Raw genomic sequence first — 15,424 nt, 5'->3', positions numbered from 1 at the left:
ATAAATAAGCGATGTCCAACGTTTTTGGGTCAGATTTGAGGTGCAAGACAGTGAGACTAGTGGGTCAAGGCGGGGTAGATGCAGCATGTCTCGCTTAGAAACGCTAATGTTCCGACTTTCTATGCCGCCCCGTTTTTCATACACCTCGCAATATATTCAGACCAAAGTCGCAACCTTTCATCAATCATCTCGATCAGAGATCAACCGGCCTGATGGTCTAGTGGTATGATTCCTGCTTTGGGAACACGTGACGTGTACGCCTATTCTGCAGGAGGCCCCGGGTGTAAGTGCACCCATCAAGATTCGATATTGAACGCAAACTAATAGCGTCTAGTCGAATCCCGGTCAGGCCCCATCTTCTTTTTTTGCCTCATTTTGCGCATAGAAGAGTCCAGGTATGAGGTACGCGTGTAACCCAGACCCTTCTATTATACTTTTTTTTTATAAAACTGGTAAGTGTGCTGGTGCGGAAATGCGAGCACGACGCAGCTGGGTAACACGACATTTGATCGCAATGCAGGTGTATTTTCTAAACACCCTGTAATCACTGCGTGCTGCTGTATACCTCTCTTTTTTGTAGACTTTGCGTTATATGAGAAAATATAGAAAATCGTACACGCGCATAGGCTGAATTAGAAGTTGTTTGTTTTGACTGTTGCAACTACTACAACTGGGTCTATCACACCACAAACCGACCTCAAAATATAAATACGCAGGCTTAGTAGTCGTTATCGCGGCCTGTCCGCCACGCAGAAAAGCGATGAATTCTCGAAGCTACACTACCAATACTTATCCATCACCAACTTCAACCCCTCATGGCCAAAATCGCGAATACCCCTCTCCTCCACCCGTGTCCTCGTTCGAAACGTCCTCTCAGTCTGACCAGACTTTAAGTTCACCCCCTCATGTTCATACTGTTCTCTCTTCAACAAACAGCCTTCTATCGCCCATTTCGGTACCGCTTCCTCAAACCTAACACCCTTCTCCTCTAGCATCATACTAACAAGATCCTGCGTCTTCTTCCCATCCATCTCCTTGGTCGAATACATAGTCCTTGCAAAAGCAGAAACAGAATTCCTCACAGCATCATTGCGACAGCGCCAAATAAGGTTGTTAAGCGCCTCTGCTATCTCAGGCACAGGAAAGAACCTCGCGTCAAAATATGCCGTTCCAAGTACCTCTTCCACATTGCCCTTGACCTTCGGCTCAGGTATGGTCTTGAGAGCATTAGTGAGATGCTTGTTAAATCTCACGGAGCAGTAGCTAGCGCTTAGACTGCACAGCTTCTGCACTCGCTCGTTGAAAGTCTGCACGCCTTCTGGGAATACTAGGGTGATCTCGTCGGATTGCGTATATGCAACTGTGACCCGAGGGAAGAAATGGAGGAGATCGGCGCAGGTTGTTATCATGGCGGTGTGTATGCGCTCGTCGAATGGGCGCGCAAAATGCGAGGTGAAGCGAGAGAAGCCGTGGCCGTCCAGGCGGAGGATGATGGGCTTGTCGAGAGGAAGGGTTTGGTCGAAGTGTGCTTCGTATGATTTCATGCGCGCTGCGAGCGATAGAGGTTTATCGGTGCGCAGTACTGGTGTTTCGACGGCATTGTGGTCTGACATCGTCTTGGTCTTGGTATTGAGAATTCTGCTGGTTGACTGTGTTGACTGTTCAGAAGTAAGACTACACCTGCCTTCACCCTAGATTTAACGATGACTCATCGGCCTCACGTGCTTTCACCATATCGCTTGGGAACGATCATTGTGACCGTCACATCACTATGATGGACGAACTGGAAAGTACTCTTGAAAGCGACGTTATTCTCCTTGGTATTATGTACATCATAAAGCTTCATGCACAGCCAGCCCAATCCTGGTCATTCTCCAATTCTAAGGCAAGCATGATAAGATCGGCTTGAGCTTGTTGATGATCTCAGTCTGAACTGCAGCATCATTCATGGTAGTCTTGTCGTTTGCATCGCCAGGGCTGATGGTAACGTAGCAATCGCTTCCTCGGATCAAGATGACATCCGCCTCCCACGGCAGGCGCGTGCTACCGCACCATTCGGCATCGCGAGCGCTCAGAATACCAGTGTTGATGCGAGTGAAGATGTACTTGAATTGGCTGGGGTCGCTGCACTTGGTCTCGGATACAGCGGGGAAGTTGACGTTCAGGAACGAGTTCGCTGGGAGGTATGGCTTTCCAGAGTTGATGATAGTCGTGGTAACATTCAAAGCCAGGTCAGCATAGACCTTGCTGTGGAAAGGAGTAGGTGCGTTCCATGCAGTAGGGTCTCCTGTCACGCCAGAGAAGGCGATGGCTGGGATCTGAGCCGTCTTTGCCGCGAATGCAGCGGCGCCGACTGTGCCAGAAAAGGGAACCTGAACAGCAACATTGCTGCCGACGTTCGGTCCGGTCAGGGCGAGTTCAGGCTTTGCGCCGTTCCAGAGCTTGGGAGCCGTGACATCGATTCCCTCCTTGATCGAAGTGACGGGGAACGAGTTGACGTAGTTTAGGCGAGGGTCTGTCGCGTTTGCGCCGGTTGGGGGGCTTCCTCCCGGGCAGGATGCATGAATGCAACCGTCTGAATCAACGGTTTTCGGGGGTGCGTCGGAGGATCCTGATATAAGTCAGCATGTGTATATGGCCATGACTCGACGACTAACCTCTGCCAGACTGGTTCTCAGCGGGACCAGACAACACGACTTCATGACCAGCAGAGTTCAAGACGTCGAAAAAGGTGCGAAGGTTTGCCTCTGACCAACCATCATCGTTTGACTGAACGATGCGAACGGCTTGAGCGAAAGGAACCGCCGCAGCGAGTAGTAGGAAGGATCGCATCTTGGATAACGAATGGAAGATGATGAAGCGAATGTGTTTGATGGAGCAACCTGAGACCTATGCAAAGTAAACAGCGAGTGACCGACGTTTATAACAACACCATCCCCCCGATCTATCCTCAAGCCAGCCGCAGAGTCCCCAGTCTTGATCCACCGCTAATGTTCCAAGCATTATGCGAGCCGAACGGGCGAACAGAGGTCAGGAACATAGCCATGGCACACGCCGCAGTCTAGTCACAACGTGCGGGTAGCAGCGATCTGATTGCTCCTCGCATAAATGACCATGGTCGTGACCTGCTGCAAACATCGGCTTTGCAGCTGTGAGTGGTTGTTGACCTCCGAAACGGAGACATTTCCAAGCCTTTGGGGGTGTCGCCCCTAGCGCCTCGGCTGCAGCCACTCAAACGGGCAGGAGCGGCCGGTAGTCTTTCGCACGTGTGAGGAGCTTGAGGTGTCATTCACGGATTTTGACATGCATGTAGTTTGGTTCGTGAGAGTTCGTATATCCGTCTATCGATTTTCAAGGTACCGTTCCTGACACCGACCATATGGGATGTCACCTGGTGTATGCAATCAAACGACCCCGTTCCTTGAAGAACTATGCTACTATTACTCAGGCTATTGAGTCGTTCGGACCGCTGCGCATGAAGGTTCATGCGGCATGTCGACGTGTGAAAGTATCCGGATCCCATGGTATCATTCTTCCCAGTCACCAGAACGCCTTGTCCAAATGTTCAATATTTCTCTGTGCCCCTCGCCAGATCCTCAATATTTCCATCCCTCGCTCATACTATATGAGCAGGCTTCACCGGCTGCTGGTAGTAGTCGGTCGCAGCACCACTCTGGTATGGTGGAAGATACTGGTTGTTCATCTCAGCAGGTTGCGTCTGCGAGTGGTATGCGGTATTTTGGTATTCGGGTGCGCTGTTGTACGGAGATGATTGCTGAGCAGGGACGGAACCGCCGAATGGATTGTGCGCCGGCGCATACTGGCCTCGTTTGGCCTCTGCCTTTGCGCGACGGTAACCGATGACCGAGTAAACGAAGAGTCCGAAGTAGCTGAGGCTGCGATGTGTCAGTATTGCAAACGACCCCCGGGACTCTGAACGTACAATACGAAGACGCCGAATCCAAGCCCTACAGTGCTACCGCCCTTGCCTATATCCGCAAATTCCATGATCAAGGCGACGCCCCAGAACGCAGTTTGGAACGAGTTCATGGTGAGGAAAGTGCCGGGTTTCAGCGCATCGCGAAGGAAGAGCAAGATGGCGAGAATGTCGATGAGGAGTACTATACAGCTGAAGAGTATAATGACAATGAGTAATCTGCTGGCTATAAGCTTTGTGTATGCGCTGTTGATGGTGTGATTTACGAGACTGAGGGTTGGATAATGTCTTCCAATTCTTTCACATTGCTCAGCGAGATGCCTACTGCTCCAATGATCAAGAGCATGATGCATATTCGCACCACCCAGAAGGGCACGAGAACGCGCTTCTGCCAAAATACTGGTCGTTGCGCCATGGTGAATCGGCGCCGCTGGAGATTATCGTTGCTTGTCGGTGGCTAGGTGCGATGTTTGCGCAACGAAAAGAGAAAAGCAGGATATAAATCTCTGTTTGCAGGGCTGAGCGCGAGATACACCGATATTTCGGGAATTCGCGTTGACTGGGCTGTGAAGCGTACGCTCAGGGGAACGCCCTGCGGCGCCGTGATGAAACACGCGTTCGGCCCTGTACATCTTCATCTCCCTCTTTTAGCATGCGCGCCGCTTGGGAGCCGTCGTCGCAGCATCGCCTCTGTGCGTGGATGGTGATGGATGTGTTGGATATGGGTCGTAGGATCTAAATTGGTGTGATGCCATACATGTTCGCTGTCCTGTTGAAGAAGCAAAACGGCTGTCATGAGTTTCAGGGTCTGTGGAGATGGGCCGTTAGGCGATGCTCGTAGCCTCGTACGCGATAATAGCGCGGTGGTCGCAGCGTCGTGGCTGAGGCATTCAGGCAACGAACCTAGCACCCGATCAACAGTCGTAAGTAACGTGCATCTGCATGCTGAGTTGTGCACAAGCCTGGCTGTCTCGCATGTAAGCATCATGCTTCGATGCACGTCGATCGAATGTGGAAGGTATAGAGGCGGGCACTTTCCGCTCCAGCCATCTGATCGGAGTGGGGCTGCCACGAGACCCATGCACGCGTTGTTCCCGCCCGATAAGCGCGATAACGAGCGACACCTTGATGGGCAGCCAGAGCTTCCCCAGATTACAACACATAGCTATCTCTTCTTGAGAGCTGTACGATAGTCCGGAAGTTCTGTTCCCATCTTCATCATGGGTTCCAACCAGTCACGACCGTCCGATGCTGCTGTTAATGAGAAGTTGATGGAGCGACTCCAAGCGCTCCACATGAAGGATGAGCGACCCATGAATGAGAAGGATGGGTTTGTTGTCGTTGGTGGAGAGGCTTGTACGTTACATTAGGTTCAAAATGCTATATCAAGTCTGACTGTCGAAGCACCTCGATACACCCCGAGCGTCAAGTACCAACAAGATGTCTCTGCTGCGGCAGTGTCGGAGTGGGAGAAGGAGCTCATGGAAGACCCAAAGGTACTATTCAGATACACACGGCTCTTATACTGTTTCCTACTTACCTCTGTAGAACCGCCTCGCCCTCGCAGCTCTTAGCTCCAACTCTGCCAACGCCGTGCTCTCATCCCGATCCGCTGTCATCGCAGACACTCAGAAGTTCAACATCAAGATCCCCATGGAGGGCTCGCCCGTCACAAACCAAGCCTCATCCGGAAGATGCTGGCTCTTCGCATCCACCAACGTCTTTCGCGTCGCTATCATGAAGAAGTACAAGCTGTCCGAGTTCCAGCTATCGCAGGCATACCTCTTCTACTGGGACAAGATTGAGAAGGCAAACTACTTCCTCGAAAGCATACTGGATACAAAGAGTGAGGAGATTGACAGCCGGATCGTGCAGGCGCTGATGTCCAGCCCCGTCGGTGATGGCGGACAATGGGATATGGTGGCCAACCTCGTACAGAAGTATGGTCTTGTACCGCACTCGCTGTACCCAGACTCGTTTAACGCGTCCAACTCATCTACCATGGACCGTCTGATTACCACCAAGCTGCGCGAGGATGCCGTCCGTCTGCGTGCCATTGCATCCAGCAACGCATCGCCAGACGCCATCAAGGCGACTATTGCCGAAGAGAAGGAGAAGATGCTGCGTGAGATTCACCTGATTCTGACACTGATGCTAGGACCTCCCCCGTGCTCTACCAAGCCGTTCACCTGGGAGTACTATGACAAGGACGGCAACTTCTGCACTCTCAAGACGCGACCCACTGCTTTTGCTAAAGAACTGTCCGACAACAAGACCATCCGCGCGCTCTCCGGCACTGACGTGCACTCGCTCTTCTCGCTTGTAAACGACCCGCGCAACCCTTACAACCGTCTGCTCAGCGTAAAGCGACTCGGCAACGTGTGGAACGGCCGACCAGTTACTTATGTGAATGTGGACATGAAGACGATCAAAGACGCCTGCATTGCGATGCTGAAGAAAGGCATGCCGGTCTTCTTCGGTTCAGACGTGGGAAAGTACTCCGATTCCACCAAGGGAATCATGGACACGGATCTCTTTGAGTACGAGCTAGGCTTCAATGTCAAGCTCGGCATGTCCAAGGCGGAGCGCCTGCAGACGGGTGAGAGCCAGATGACGCATGCTATGGTGTTGACAGCTGTACACGTCGTTGATGGCAAGCCGGTGCGCTGGAGGGTGGAGAACTCGTGGAGTGAGCGTGCAGGTGACAAGGGCTATTTTGTTATGAGCGATGCTTGGATGGATGAGTTTGTGTACCAGGCGGTTGTTGACCCTAGCGTTGTCAGCTCGACGATCAAGAAGGTGCTCGAGCAGAAGCCAAAGATGCTGGAGCTGTGGGACCCGATGGGCGCGTTGGCGTGAGTGTGATATAGATTAGTGATACCTTTGATGAATTGATTGTTGCTGTGAGAAAAGATCAACAGACGTGATATCTCAGCGATGTCGTCTCATCTTCATTGTTCGGGCTCTGGTTCGTGGATCTGAGGCGGAATAAAGTGTGCGCGTCTTTCGTTGATGAAGTGGTAGCAGACAAGCGCAGTAGTGATACTGGGTGGGAACTTCACCACCGAGGTTTGCCAGAGCTGCCAACCCAACAGTGGCTAATCGCTTGCTTTCTGGTTGGTGAAATTTTAGTAAAGTACTAAGACTTGGTTAGACGGTCGCAATTCTGATGTCAAGCAGCACGCAGGGTGACCTGTTGGATGTGGTTGTCGTCGGTTCAGCATGGCCAAACGGCACTTGCGCTTCTTCAACTCAACATGAATCGACCACCATTATTCCCCAATACTCCGATAGCTGTCTAGGGTAAGTCAGGGCGCTTTGAATGTCTGGGTAAGTTTTGGGAGTGGTGTTCTGGGTGCGTTGAGTTGGCAAAAATGATTCTATCCAAACCAAACCTTCTAGATACGTTTCTGTATCGTACAGAAGGTGTAGGATGGCAAAAAGAACTTGTTTCCGACACCGGGAATCGAACCCGGGCCTTGCCGGCACTGCGCTGCTGTGAAGCTGCGAGCTTACTCTGCGATGAGAGCGGCAAATCCTAGCCACTAGACCATATCGGACTTTGATTGATGGAGACATGAACTTTTATATCGTTTATATACACTTAGCAGCATTTGGGAGGCAAGGAAACATGTTCGAAAAGATACGAGTCAGGACATCGGGCAGGGAGAAGTCGGACTAAGATCAACTAGATCAGATCAAGCTTATGTATTACAGACCCACAAAGACTCGAGACTAGACTCTGTATACTTCTAGAGCATTGTATTCGACGCGTTTAGCGCATACTACGTTGTATGTGGTCTGCGCAGCCACTGATGGAAGCTTGGTCTAGAAGACCTCCGGGACCATTTCAGAATACAAACACGTTTTGATACATTGCTCAAGACCTTCAGAAATCTCTACAGTATTCTGGTCATATTATGAAAAGCTTGTAAAGACCTCATGGCCTGGAAGCTTGCGTATCATCTCATCAGCCAACGGCTGCAACCTACACTCGCCCACCAAACGTAGTTATGATCTGGAAACATATCCCGTTACCTGCGCCGAGGATTTGCTTTCATGAACTAGTATCGAATTTCGATTTATCGAAATAGTTCCCCGATGATGTGATGACTCCCGACATCGCCGCGTCCCGCCCCGCGAAACAAAAAGTTCCCCGCGAACACCAACTTCGCCTGGACATAGCGGTCTTCCATTCCAACTCCCAAGTCCTCTCATCCACCCACTACACACACAATGGTCGCAAAGAATACGGCATTCGATCTGCAGAAATGCGCGCGATCCAATATCCTCGCATTGGAGCCATACCGATGCGCGCGCGAGTAGGTGAATATCCATGACTCTTATCGAGGTACCAGGCTCACGACGCGTAGCGACTACAAAGATGACGGCACCAACATCCTCCTCGACGCGAACGAGAATGCATATGGTCCGGGACTACAATTGAATGGCGAGGGCAAGCTACCTGGCGCAAATGTCAACGGCACCTCCGACTCATCTTCCGCGATTGATGTCGATTTGCTTGGCCTAAACCGATACCCAGATCCGTATGCATACCACAACCCTTACATTATACGTGCTGACGGGCATGCAGTCACCAAGAAGAACTCAAGCAACTCCTCTGCAACCTCCGAAATACCCACACCCACACCTCGAAGAACATAACACCCGCCCTCTTCGTTGGTGTCGGCTCCGACGAAGCGATCGATGCCCTCATCCGCGCCTTCTGCGTCCCCGGCAAGGAGAAGATTCTGACATGCCCACCTACATACGGCATGTACAGCGTTTCTGCCCAAGTCAACGACGTCGCGCTGGCCAAGATTCCCCTACAAACACCAAGCTTCGATCTCGACGTGCCCGCGATACTGAAGGCCATGGATGAGGACAAGAGCATAAAGCTAGCGTACTTGTGTTCGCCAGGCAACCCGACCGGAAAGCTACTCAAGAAGGAGGACATACGAAAGATACTAGAACACCCATGGAACGGCGTCGTAGTGGTGGACGAGGCATATATCGACTTCGCGCCCGATGGAACAAGTCTAGCAGAGTGGGTAGCCGAATGGCCCAACCTGGTCGTTATGCAGACACTCTCGAAAGCCTTCGGTCTCGCAGGCATTCGATTAGGTGCTGCATTCGCAGACCCAGCTATCGCGCAGATTCTCAACAACATGAAGGCGCCCTACAACATTCCCAACCCAACGAGCCAGATCGCGCGCGCCGCCCTAAGCCCTAAGCACTTGCAAGTCATGCAAAGCCACAAGGACCTCATTGTCAAGCAGCGCGATAGGCTGATCGAGGAGCTGCCCAAGATTCCTGGCATTGGGAAACTCCACGGCGGTGTGGAGTCGAACTTCCTGCTCTACCAGATACTCGATGCGCCGGCAGACCAGGGCGGTAAACCATCAAACGAGACGGCTTTGGCGGTGTACGAGGGCTTGGCGGAAGAGAAGGGCGTGGTAGTGCGGTTCAGAGGCAAGGAGCATGGATGTCTGGGCTGCTTGCGGATAACGGTGGGTACGGAGAAGGAGGTAGATCGCTTCTTGCAGGAGATCAAGCAAGTGATCGAGGGTATTCACCAGAGCTCGGGCAGGCTGGGGAAGAAAGACGAGCAAAGGAGGGAGAAGGAGGCTAATGATGTGGTTGCATAGATGACTTAGAATACTCGAGGTGAAGGTGAACTCTGAGCGTTTGCACTCTTGCGCTCATTCCACTCTGGGACAATCACATTCTAGTCTCAATCTTTCGCTTCGGCCTGGATCTTCTTCCTTCTCTAGAGTCGCCTAAATTTTGTTCGTCGGCTACCTTGCTCGATACTTTCTGACACCGCATTGCACCTTTCGATAATCGGCAATAGCAGCGCGCATGGACACATCAAAGCAGGAGATTGAGCTTCAAAGCCTACTCGCGGAGGGTCGAGCACTACAGAAGACCTTGGCGGTATTTCCTTCCACACTCCGTTCTCATTGGTGCTTGACCACTAACCTGCTACCGGACTGCAATGACGGACCACAGCGTGTACGTCGTGAAGTGCATCGAAGTGAGCGAGCGTATTCTTGACGCCTCAAAGAGCGTTGCTACAGCGTCTGTCTCAACCCAAACTGTCTTACAAGGTGTACAAGAAGCGAGTACAGCCGATATTACTCGAGCCTCAGGCGACCATGCCATTGTGCTGGTTCTCATCGATGCTACGAGCTTCCAGGTATGTGATACATCGCAGTCTTTGATCACGATCTGACATCTCAGCAGTTTCTTGATGAACTGTACCGAAACAAGGTGTCAGGAGGTGCTGACACAGCGAAGCGTCTCCGTGCCGTCGTGGGCGAGAGGGTTGCAGCTATACTTCCCGCAGTTGTACGAAGCAGGTACCACATCTTCATCAAGATTTGCAAGGCCTACTGCGCGCTCAGAGATCAGCCGCCCTTCTACTCACAACTCTGCAAAATGCGGCACAGACTTCGACATTCGAGCAGCCTGATCTGCAGGCCCAGAGCTCAGTCTCGGGTTCTCCTACGAGTCGCAAAATACGTCTCTGACTTCGTCAGGCAACCGAGCTAATCTGCGGGCTCAGAGAGCGGTCTTACCTCTACCCTCAACCTTCCGAAATGCGGCTAATGCGGCTTCAACGTGCGACGACGACCGAGCTGCTCAGCGAGCTCAGAGGGCGGCCCTGCCTCTACCTAGCACTCTGCAAAATGCGGCTCATGCGAGGCTGCAGTCATAGATGTACACTGAGCCAAACTATTGACGAGCAAACGCACAGTCAAGATTTGATGGCCAGCCGGCCGCCATCCACGATCCAATTCCGCCAGGGTCTGGCATGGCCATAAGAGGTGCCTCTGATCGAATGTGTTCGGGTCGTACAACCCGTGGCCGTGGCCGTGGACGAGGTTGCGACTTCTACTGATACCGGAAACCTGGGTATATGATATCAATTTTCCTGACCCTCAATAGCTGACTACGCTGGTTCCTTGATGCTAACTATGTTAGTCCCTGATACTAGCTCTGCTGGTCCATGATACTGCATTCTTGTGGCCCCTGATACTAGCCTTTCGTTGGTGATGATACCGATGTTCGTCGGTCAAACCCCACTGGATACGTCTGGTCTTGACAGAACATTTCTCTGCTCATCTTCAGAGTGTCACTGGACAAAACTACTGGACACGCGGAGAAAACGATGTAGACACCAGACCTAATAGTGTTAAGCCTACCAACCTGTAACTCTGTCATACAAATTTCAGATTCTACAGATGTCATTCCAACTCAATCACACATCGTGACTCGTCCCCCGATCCATACGCATGCTCTCTTCCACTATGGGGCCGCTTTTGCTATTCTGCAGCAAGTAGTTGTTACCCTTTCGCGATTCCTTCTCGGCTTTTCTCGTCTTCTTCGCCGCCTTCCTCTCTTTGCGCGACGGGAACTCGCTTCCGGGCCCTTTCAAGACGATTCCAGGATGTACGGCTGCCAGCAATACAAGTGCCAGCACCATCGGCACGGCATCCAGCCCCAATACATACCCTTCCGTACCAACAAGAACGTTTGTTGCCCCCTTTACCCCAGCCGAGAACTCGATCAGACGGAAGATGATACGCGTCGTGATGAGGATAAGGACAGCATACAGCGTATATGTCAGCCACTTCCATCGCGTAGCACCTGCCCTTTGACCGATCTCCCCACCTGTCTGACCTTCGCGCTCCATCTTCAGCATATCCAAATGAAACCTAACGATCAACGCCAAAAACATCAGAATGAATATCTGCTGCACACCCACACCAACCATATAGACATCCTTCCCATACCCATTGGTCTTAGCACTAGCCTGCGGATTCATCATGACCCCACCCGCAGCCTGGACGATAAAACTGAAGATATCAAGTCCCACAAACCAACGCCCTATCTTCACCGCTTCAATACGCCATAGCTTTTTCCGCGGATGCAAGAAGTACACCAGCCGACCCGCAGTCATATACACAAAAGCGTTGATCCACAGTGGCGCTAGCAGGAAGAGCAATGTAGACAGAATAACCAACGCTTCATTTTGCTGGTCTCGCGTACCGAGCGCGCGTAGGATGAAGGAGACAAACTCCCAGACTGCGCCTGTGATGAGCACCCAGCAGAAGCGTTTTCGATGGAGGACTGCGAGGCCGATGTGCGCGGCTGTGAGGAGGCCGAAGAGGATGGTGAAGGCTATGGCGGCGGCGAAGGAGGGGTTGTATTGATAGTTTGCATTGCAGGCGTAGGGTGGGACATGGCCGTTGGAGTCGGGGATGGCGGTGATGCACGTTGGTGTGGCAGTCGTGCTAGATGGGGCTGTTGACGACGGCATGGTTGGTAGAGTAACTAGATTGTCTTGTTACAGCGGACTGGTAAAGACAAAGTCTGTTTGGGTATCGAAGCAAATGCGTTACGAAGGTGGCAAAAAGACCATGAGCATCTTTATGTGTTCTGGCTCTGCGTGTGATTTCTCCTTCTCGTCCACGCAGCATTAAGCGGACTGATATCGCCCTCCAAGTATCAGCCCCCGTGGCAACACGCGTCTGTGCCTGAATGAAACCCCTTCCAGGCAAAATGGCGTGCGGGTTTCTTTGGCAAACCCTCCGAGGAAGTTTTGGCGTCCATTCCGGTGTGCCAAGCCACCCGAGGAGGGTTTCATTTCTCTCCGGTGAGCATATACAAAGCTGAACTAAGTGTTCGTGTTCCCCGACCTCGCCCTACCACGACAGCATAGCAAACGCTTGGCACATTGAAGGCCAATCATTTAGTACCGAATATCTTAGTACCGATCGTGGGTGTATGCGGGATGCATCCATGTGCGCCCACGAAAGGAGATGAAGTGGCTGTGTAGATATCATGAATTATTCGAATAAGTATTAGATGTTCATTAGATGTTCATTGTCGTAATGTGTAAATGCAATCGTGCCGGGGTATCATGCAAATCATCGCTTCAGAACGCCATTGCTCTTCCATCTCATCTTCCAATCATTTTTGCCCTCGCTTTCACGGGTATTTTCCGTTGTCGCGCTCGGCGCGCTACCGAGTCAATGCTGTTGCTTGCAGGTGCGCAGTGTGATGTGCTTCTGGCAGAGTGTGAGCGGCGTCCGTACTACTAGAACATCACAATGAGACTTACTTTGCGCCACGTCTGCATCATGCATGCAAGAGCTCCAAGATCCAGAGCTTCCAAGAACTTTTGTATGCTGCCAAGCATGTCTGACCCATTCGTGTGATATTAGACACCTCTTTCGGTGGTACTGAAAGGTATTGTGAGGGCCACGAGAAATTTCAACGTGTGTCTGCTGTCGCGCAGGTCTTGAACTCATCAAACAAGCCTGCCGATCAGCAAGCTACCATCGCTTTCGCTCGCCCGCAACTCTGGGTTCCGATACACCGTATGCGCCGGTCTGGGTAATACAGGACCTTGGCTATCCCAGCTATCTTCACTTGGACTCCTTGACTGTTCGATCTCAGGCTCTTGTATATGAATAGTCGGAACGTCTGGTACATTATGGGTCTTGGAGAAAACCGAGCGATATTTCGTCCGAGCGCTCATCTTGGGCTGACTTCCGTGCGACGGCAGAATGTCGGGTCGTTCCAGGTTACTGCACTCAATGAACTCGTCGTTACGGGAGGTCGAGCGGGAGCTCTTCGGACGGCCGATGCCCGTTATTGAACGGCGACGCCCAGAGTCACTGGCGGAGCTGAACTTGCGGGCGACGATGTCGTCTAGGACGGATTTGAAGTCGTCGAGGAAGATAGTATCGGATGCGCACTTGAAGACGAGTGCGAACCGCCAGTATGGGTTGATGCCGCTACTGGCTGTGACTTTCGCAGCGCTGACAGCAGCATCGGTAAGCAGGAAGACGATGGAAAGTAGCATGCATGCCAGCATCACGCCAAACCTCCTGTTTATACCGACAAGGGTCCACAGACTGAAGGCGTAGGTCTTCTTGATGGCATGTATCAGCTTCCATGTCGTAAATATCCACCAAGGATCGCGGAGCAGAGCCTCCCAAGGTCTCGTACGAGGATTGATATTGGAGCCGTTCTGAAGCTGATTGAAGTAGGCAAAGTTCGACCACGCCTCTGCTATCCAAAACGGTTGGACACAGATCAGCGATATGATGAAGAAACGAGATCCCCACAGTGGCAAGAAAGGTCGGATCTTGAGCCACGAGACGACGTTATGGAGGAAGTATGATATGAAGAGCAGGGTTGCAGTCGCGCTGAGATACCAGCCATATGCCGGGTCTTTGACGAAGATGAACGTGCCGTGCCAGATGGCAAGAACAAGCTGAGTGGATTAATAACTGATATACGCGATGAGGCGCTTCGCCTGTAAGGCTGTTGATGCAATGAATGCAGCACCAAGACTCACCTCAAGTAGAATAAGCTTATGAAGCCACATGCCAGAGCGGTAGTTGCAGAAGACGATCAAGATTAGAATGATCAAGCTCCCAACGTTGTATCCTTGGGCCCATGCCTCGAGAAAGCCGCCCTCAGTCGTCATACTCTCTCTGTTCGGCGGCGAAGTACGCGTCGTAGCCGTCCCGGGCAGTCGCTTCGCCATGACCAGCACATCCATGCTGCTGAGCGGTGCCATGGTTGTTTGTTGTCAATTCTCAGATCAGAGCGAAGCTGAGTCCGCAGCCATGTAAGGCGACTTTCCTCGTGTGTCGAGTATGTCGAGTACAAGGTAAGTGGGCGCGTCGACAAAGTGGGGCCGATGGTGGGTGAGAAGACGGGGTGGAGAGGCAGCAAGAGGCGTGCAAGAAATCCGGGGTATTGCTGCCTTACATACAGCTGACGCGCCGGCTTCCGGGTAGAAGGTACAGCAAAATGTAACGTTCATACAAACCTATGCCGCCCTTCCAATGTGGCGGTACCGGTAACAGGGCGGTTGGGCGGCGGGCAGAGCGAGGCTTTCAGGGCTGCTGGCCGCAGTAAGCCTCTCGCGCTGGCCACGGAAATGCGGTACACATGATCGCATTGCCAATGCGACGGACAAGCCGTCGCTCTAAATTCTGACAAACATATTGCGCACAAAGTCTTGGTTGCGCAGCCAGGCTTATTGCGCGACGGAGCAATAGGCGGAGCCGGGTGTTGGTGTGATGCGTTGTTGATCGGCGGTGATGTCAGGCGTGGCTGTGGTTGACAGGGCGGCCTTCTCATCTGCCTGACACGAAAGCGAAAACCTTCCTCTGACTCGCCGCCAAGGTTTGTTGAGCCTCATTTACGGTAGTACATTTGCACGCTCACGCCCAAGAGCTACTGCAATAGCGGTCGACTTGACTTCCACTACCTGAGGGCGAGCAGTCAGCGAACCTCGCGGGTAATATCTGTGTTGGGCAAAGACGCGACCGGTGTAAGCACACTAACTGTACGACGGAGGACGGCAACGGACGGACGATCAATGCCGTGCCTGGCGGTCATGTAAGCCATGGCAATGAAGCAGATGTCACACTGTAGAAAAAAGAACAAAGAGGTTGT

The 15,424-nt window shown here is 52.1% G+C and overlaps 8 protein-coding genes and 1 non-coding gene across 9 annotated transcripts; 3 read left to right on the top strand and 6 right to left on the bottom strand.

Moving 5' to 3' along the window:
• Positions 1-607: 607 nt before the first annotated feature.
• Positions 608-2,089, bottom strand: BKA58DRAFT_228791 (tRNAHis guanylyltransferase-domain-containing protein). The gene has a single exon (XM_046166430.1). It carries the CDS (start codon positions 1,611-1,613, stop codon positions 780-782), a length of 834 nt encoding a protein of 277 aa, XP_046022802.1. The 5' UTR covers positions 1,614-2,089; the 3' UTR covers positions 608-779.
• Positions 1,747-3,152, bottom strand: BKA58DRAFT_228773 (survival protein sure-like phosphatase/nucleotidase). Its single transcript, XM_046166428.1, has 2 exons — positions 2,658-3,152; positions 1,747-2,611 (listed from the first exon to the last, which is right to left on the bottom strand). The coding sequence occupies exons 1-2, from the start codon at positions 2,830-2,832 to the stop codon at positions 1,881-1,883; spliced, it is 906 nt and encodes a 301-aa protein (XP_046022801.1). The 5' UTR covers positions 2,833-3,152; the 3' UTR covers positions 1,747-1,880.
• A 300-nt stretch (positions 3,153-3,452) lies between these two features.
• Positions 3,453-4,461, bottom strand: BKA58DRAFT_228777 (uncharacterized protein). The gene is made up of 3 exons (XM_046166429.1): positions 4,204-4,461; positions 3,944-4,156; positions 3,453-3,896 (listed from the first exon to the last, which is right to left on the bottom strand). Exons 1-3 carry the CDS (start codon positions 4,350-4,352, stop codon positions 3,617-3,619), a joined length of 642 nt encoding a protein of 213 aa, XP_046022800.1. The 5' UTR covers positions 4,353-4,461; the 3' UTR covers positions 3,453-3,616.
• Positions 4,462-5,157: 696 nt separating this feature from the next.
• Positions 5,158-6,796, top strand: BKA58DRAFT_320909 (bleomycin hydrolase; the record flags this gene model as incomplete). Its single annotated transcript, XM_046167784.1, has 3 exons — positions 5,158-5,293; positions 5,342-5,433; positions 5,486-6,796. 3 exons carry the CDS (start codon positions 5,158-5,160, stop codon positions 6,794-6,796), a joined length of 1,539 nt encoding a protein of 512 aa, XP_046022799.1.
• Positions 6,797-7,388: 592 nt separating this feature from the next.
• BKA58DRAFT_t67 lies at positions 7,389-7,497 on the bottom strand. Its single transcript has one exon. It is a non-coding gene; the product is annotated as a tRNA-Glu (tRNA).
• Positions 7,498-7,821: 324 nt separating this feature from the next.
• BKA58DRAFT_390351 (pyridoxal phosphate-dependent transferase) lies at positions 7,822-9,694 on the top strand. Its single transcript, XM_046170825.1, has 3 exons — positions 7,822-8,259; positions 8,311-8,484; positions 8,532-9,694. The coding sequence occupies exons 1-3, from the start codon at positions 8,174-8,176 to the stop codon at positions 9,583-9,585; spliced, it is 1,314 nt and encodes a 437-aa protein (XP_046022798.1). The 5' UTR covers positions 7,822-8,173; the 3' UTR covers positions 9,586-9,694.
• Positions 9,673-10,580, top strand: BKA58DRAFT_390350 (uncharacterized protein). Its single transcript, XM_046170824.1, has 2 exons — positions 9,673-10,136; positions 10,184-10,580. Exons 1-2 carry the CDS (start codon positions 9,936-9,938, stop codon positions 10,490-10,492), a joined length of 510 nt encoding a protein of 169 aa, XP_046022797.1. The 5' UTR covers positions 9,673-9,935; the 3' UTR covers positions 10,493-10,580.
• Positions 10,581-11,139: 559 nt separating this feature from the next.
• BKA58DRAFT_390348 (RTA1 like protein-domain-containing protein) lies at positions 11,140-12,300 on the bottom strand. The gene has a single exon (XM_046170823.1). It carries the CDS (start codon positions 12,261-12,263, stop codon positions 11,202-11,204), a length of 1,062 nt encoding a protein of 353 aa, XP_046022796.1. The 5' UTR covers positions 12,264-12,300; the 3' UTR covers positions 11,140-11,201.
• Positions 12,301-13,256: 956 nt separating this feature from the next.
• On the bottom strand, positions 13,257-14,537 carry BKA58DRAFT_442636 (uncharacterized protein; the record flags this gene model as incomplete). Its single annotated transcript, XM_046173919.1, has 2 exons — positions 13,257-14,228; positions 14,313-14,537. The coding sequence occupies 2 exons, from the start codon at positions 14,535-14,537 to the stop codon at positions 13,257-13,259; spliced, it is 1,197 nt and encodes a 398-aa protein (XP_046022795.1).
• Positions 14,538-15,424: the final 887 nt, after the last annotated feature.

The sequence above is a fragment of the Alternaria rosae genome (genome assembly GCF_020736505.1).
Source record: "Alternaria rosae strain MPI-PUGE-AT-0040 chromosome Unknown BKA58scaffold_8, whole genome shotgun sequence".
Classification (NCBI taxonomy): domain Eukaryota; kingdom Fungi; phylum Ascomycota; class Dothideomycetes; order Pleosporales; family Pleosporaceae; genus Alternaria; species Alternaria rosae.
The sequence above is the reverse complement of the archived record's forward strand: the minus strand, read 5'-3'. Positions and strand labels throughout refer to the sequence as shown.

Coding starts and splice junctions, on each gene's coding strand:
- BKA58DRAFT_228777 (XM_046166429.1), bottom strand. CDS start 4,352: ATGGCGCAACGACCAGTATTTTGGCAGAAGCGCGTTCTCGTGCCCTTC. Junction 4,157..4,203: donor ATTATCCAACCCTCAGTCTC/GTAAATCACACC, acceptor TATAGCCAGCAG/ATTACTCATTGTCATTATAC. Junction 3,897..3,943: donor GGATTCGGCGTCTTCGTATT/GTACGTTCAGAG, acceptor GACACATCGCAG/CCTCAGCTACTTCGGACTCT.
- BKA58DRAFT_390348 (XM_046170823.1), bottom strand. CDS start 12,263: ATGCCGTCGTCAACAGCCCCATCTAGCACGACTGCCACACCAACGTGC.
- BKA58DRAFT_228791 (XM_046166430.1), bottom strand. CDS start 1,613: ATGTCAGACCACAATGCCGTCGAAACACCAGTACTGCGCACCGATAAA.
- BKA58DRAFT_390351 (XM_046170825.1), top strand. CDS start 8,174: ATGGTCGCAAAGAATACGGCATTCGATCTGCAGAAATGCGCGCGATCC. Junction 8,260..8,310: donor CCATACCGATGCGCGCGCGA/GTAGGTGAATAT, acceptor CACGACGCGTAG/CGACTACAAAGATGACGGCA. Junction 8,485..8,531: donor CTAAACCGATACCCAGATCC/GTATGCATACCA, acceptor ACGGGCATGCAG/TCACCAAGAAGAACTCAAGC.
- BKA58DRAFT_228773 (XM_046166428.1), bottom strand. CDS start 2,832: ATGCGATCCTTCCTACTACTCGCTGCGGCGGTTCCTTTCGCTCAAGCC. Junction 2,612..2,657: donor TGAGAACCAGTCTGGCAGAG/GTTAGTCGTCGA, acceptor GACTTATATCAG/GATCCTCCGACGCACCCCCG.
- BKA58DRAFT_390350 (XM_046170824.1), top strand. CDS start 9,936: ATGACGGACCACAGCGTGTACGTCGTGAAGTGCATCGAAGTGAGCGAG. Junction 10,137..10,183: donor TCGATGCTACGAGCTTCCAG/GTATGTGATACA, acceptor ACATCTCAGCAG/TTTCTTGATGAACTGTACCG.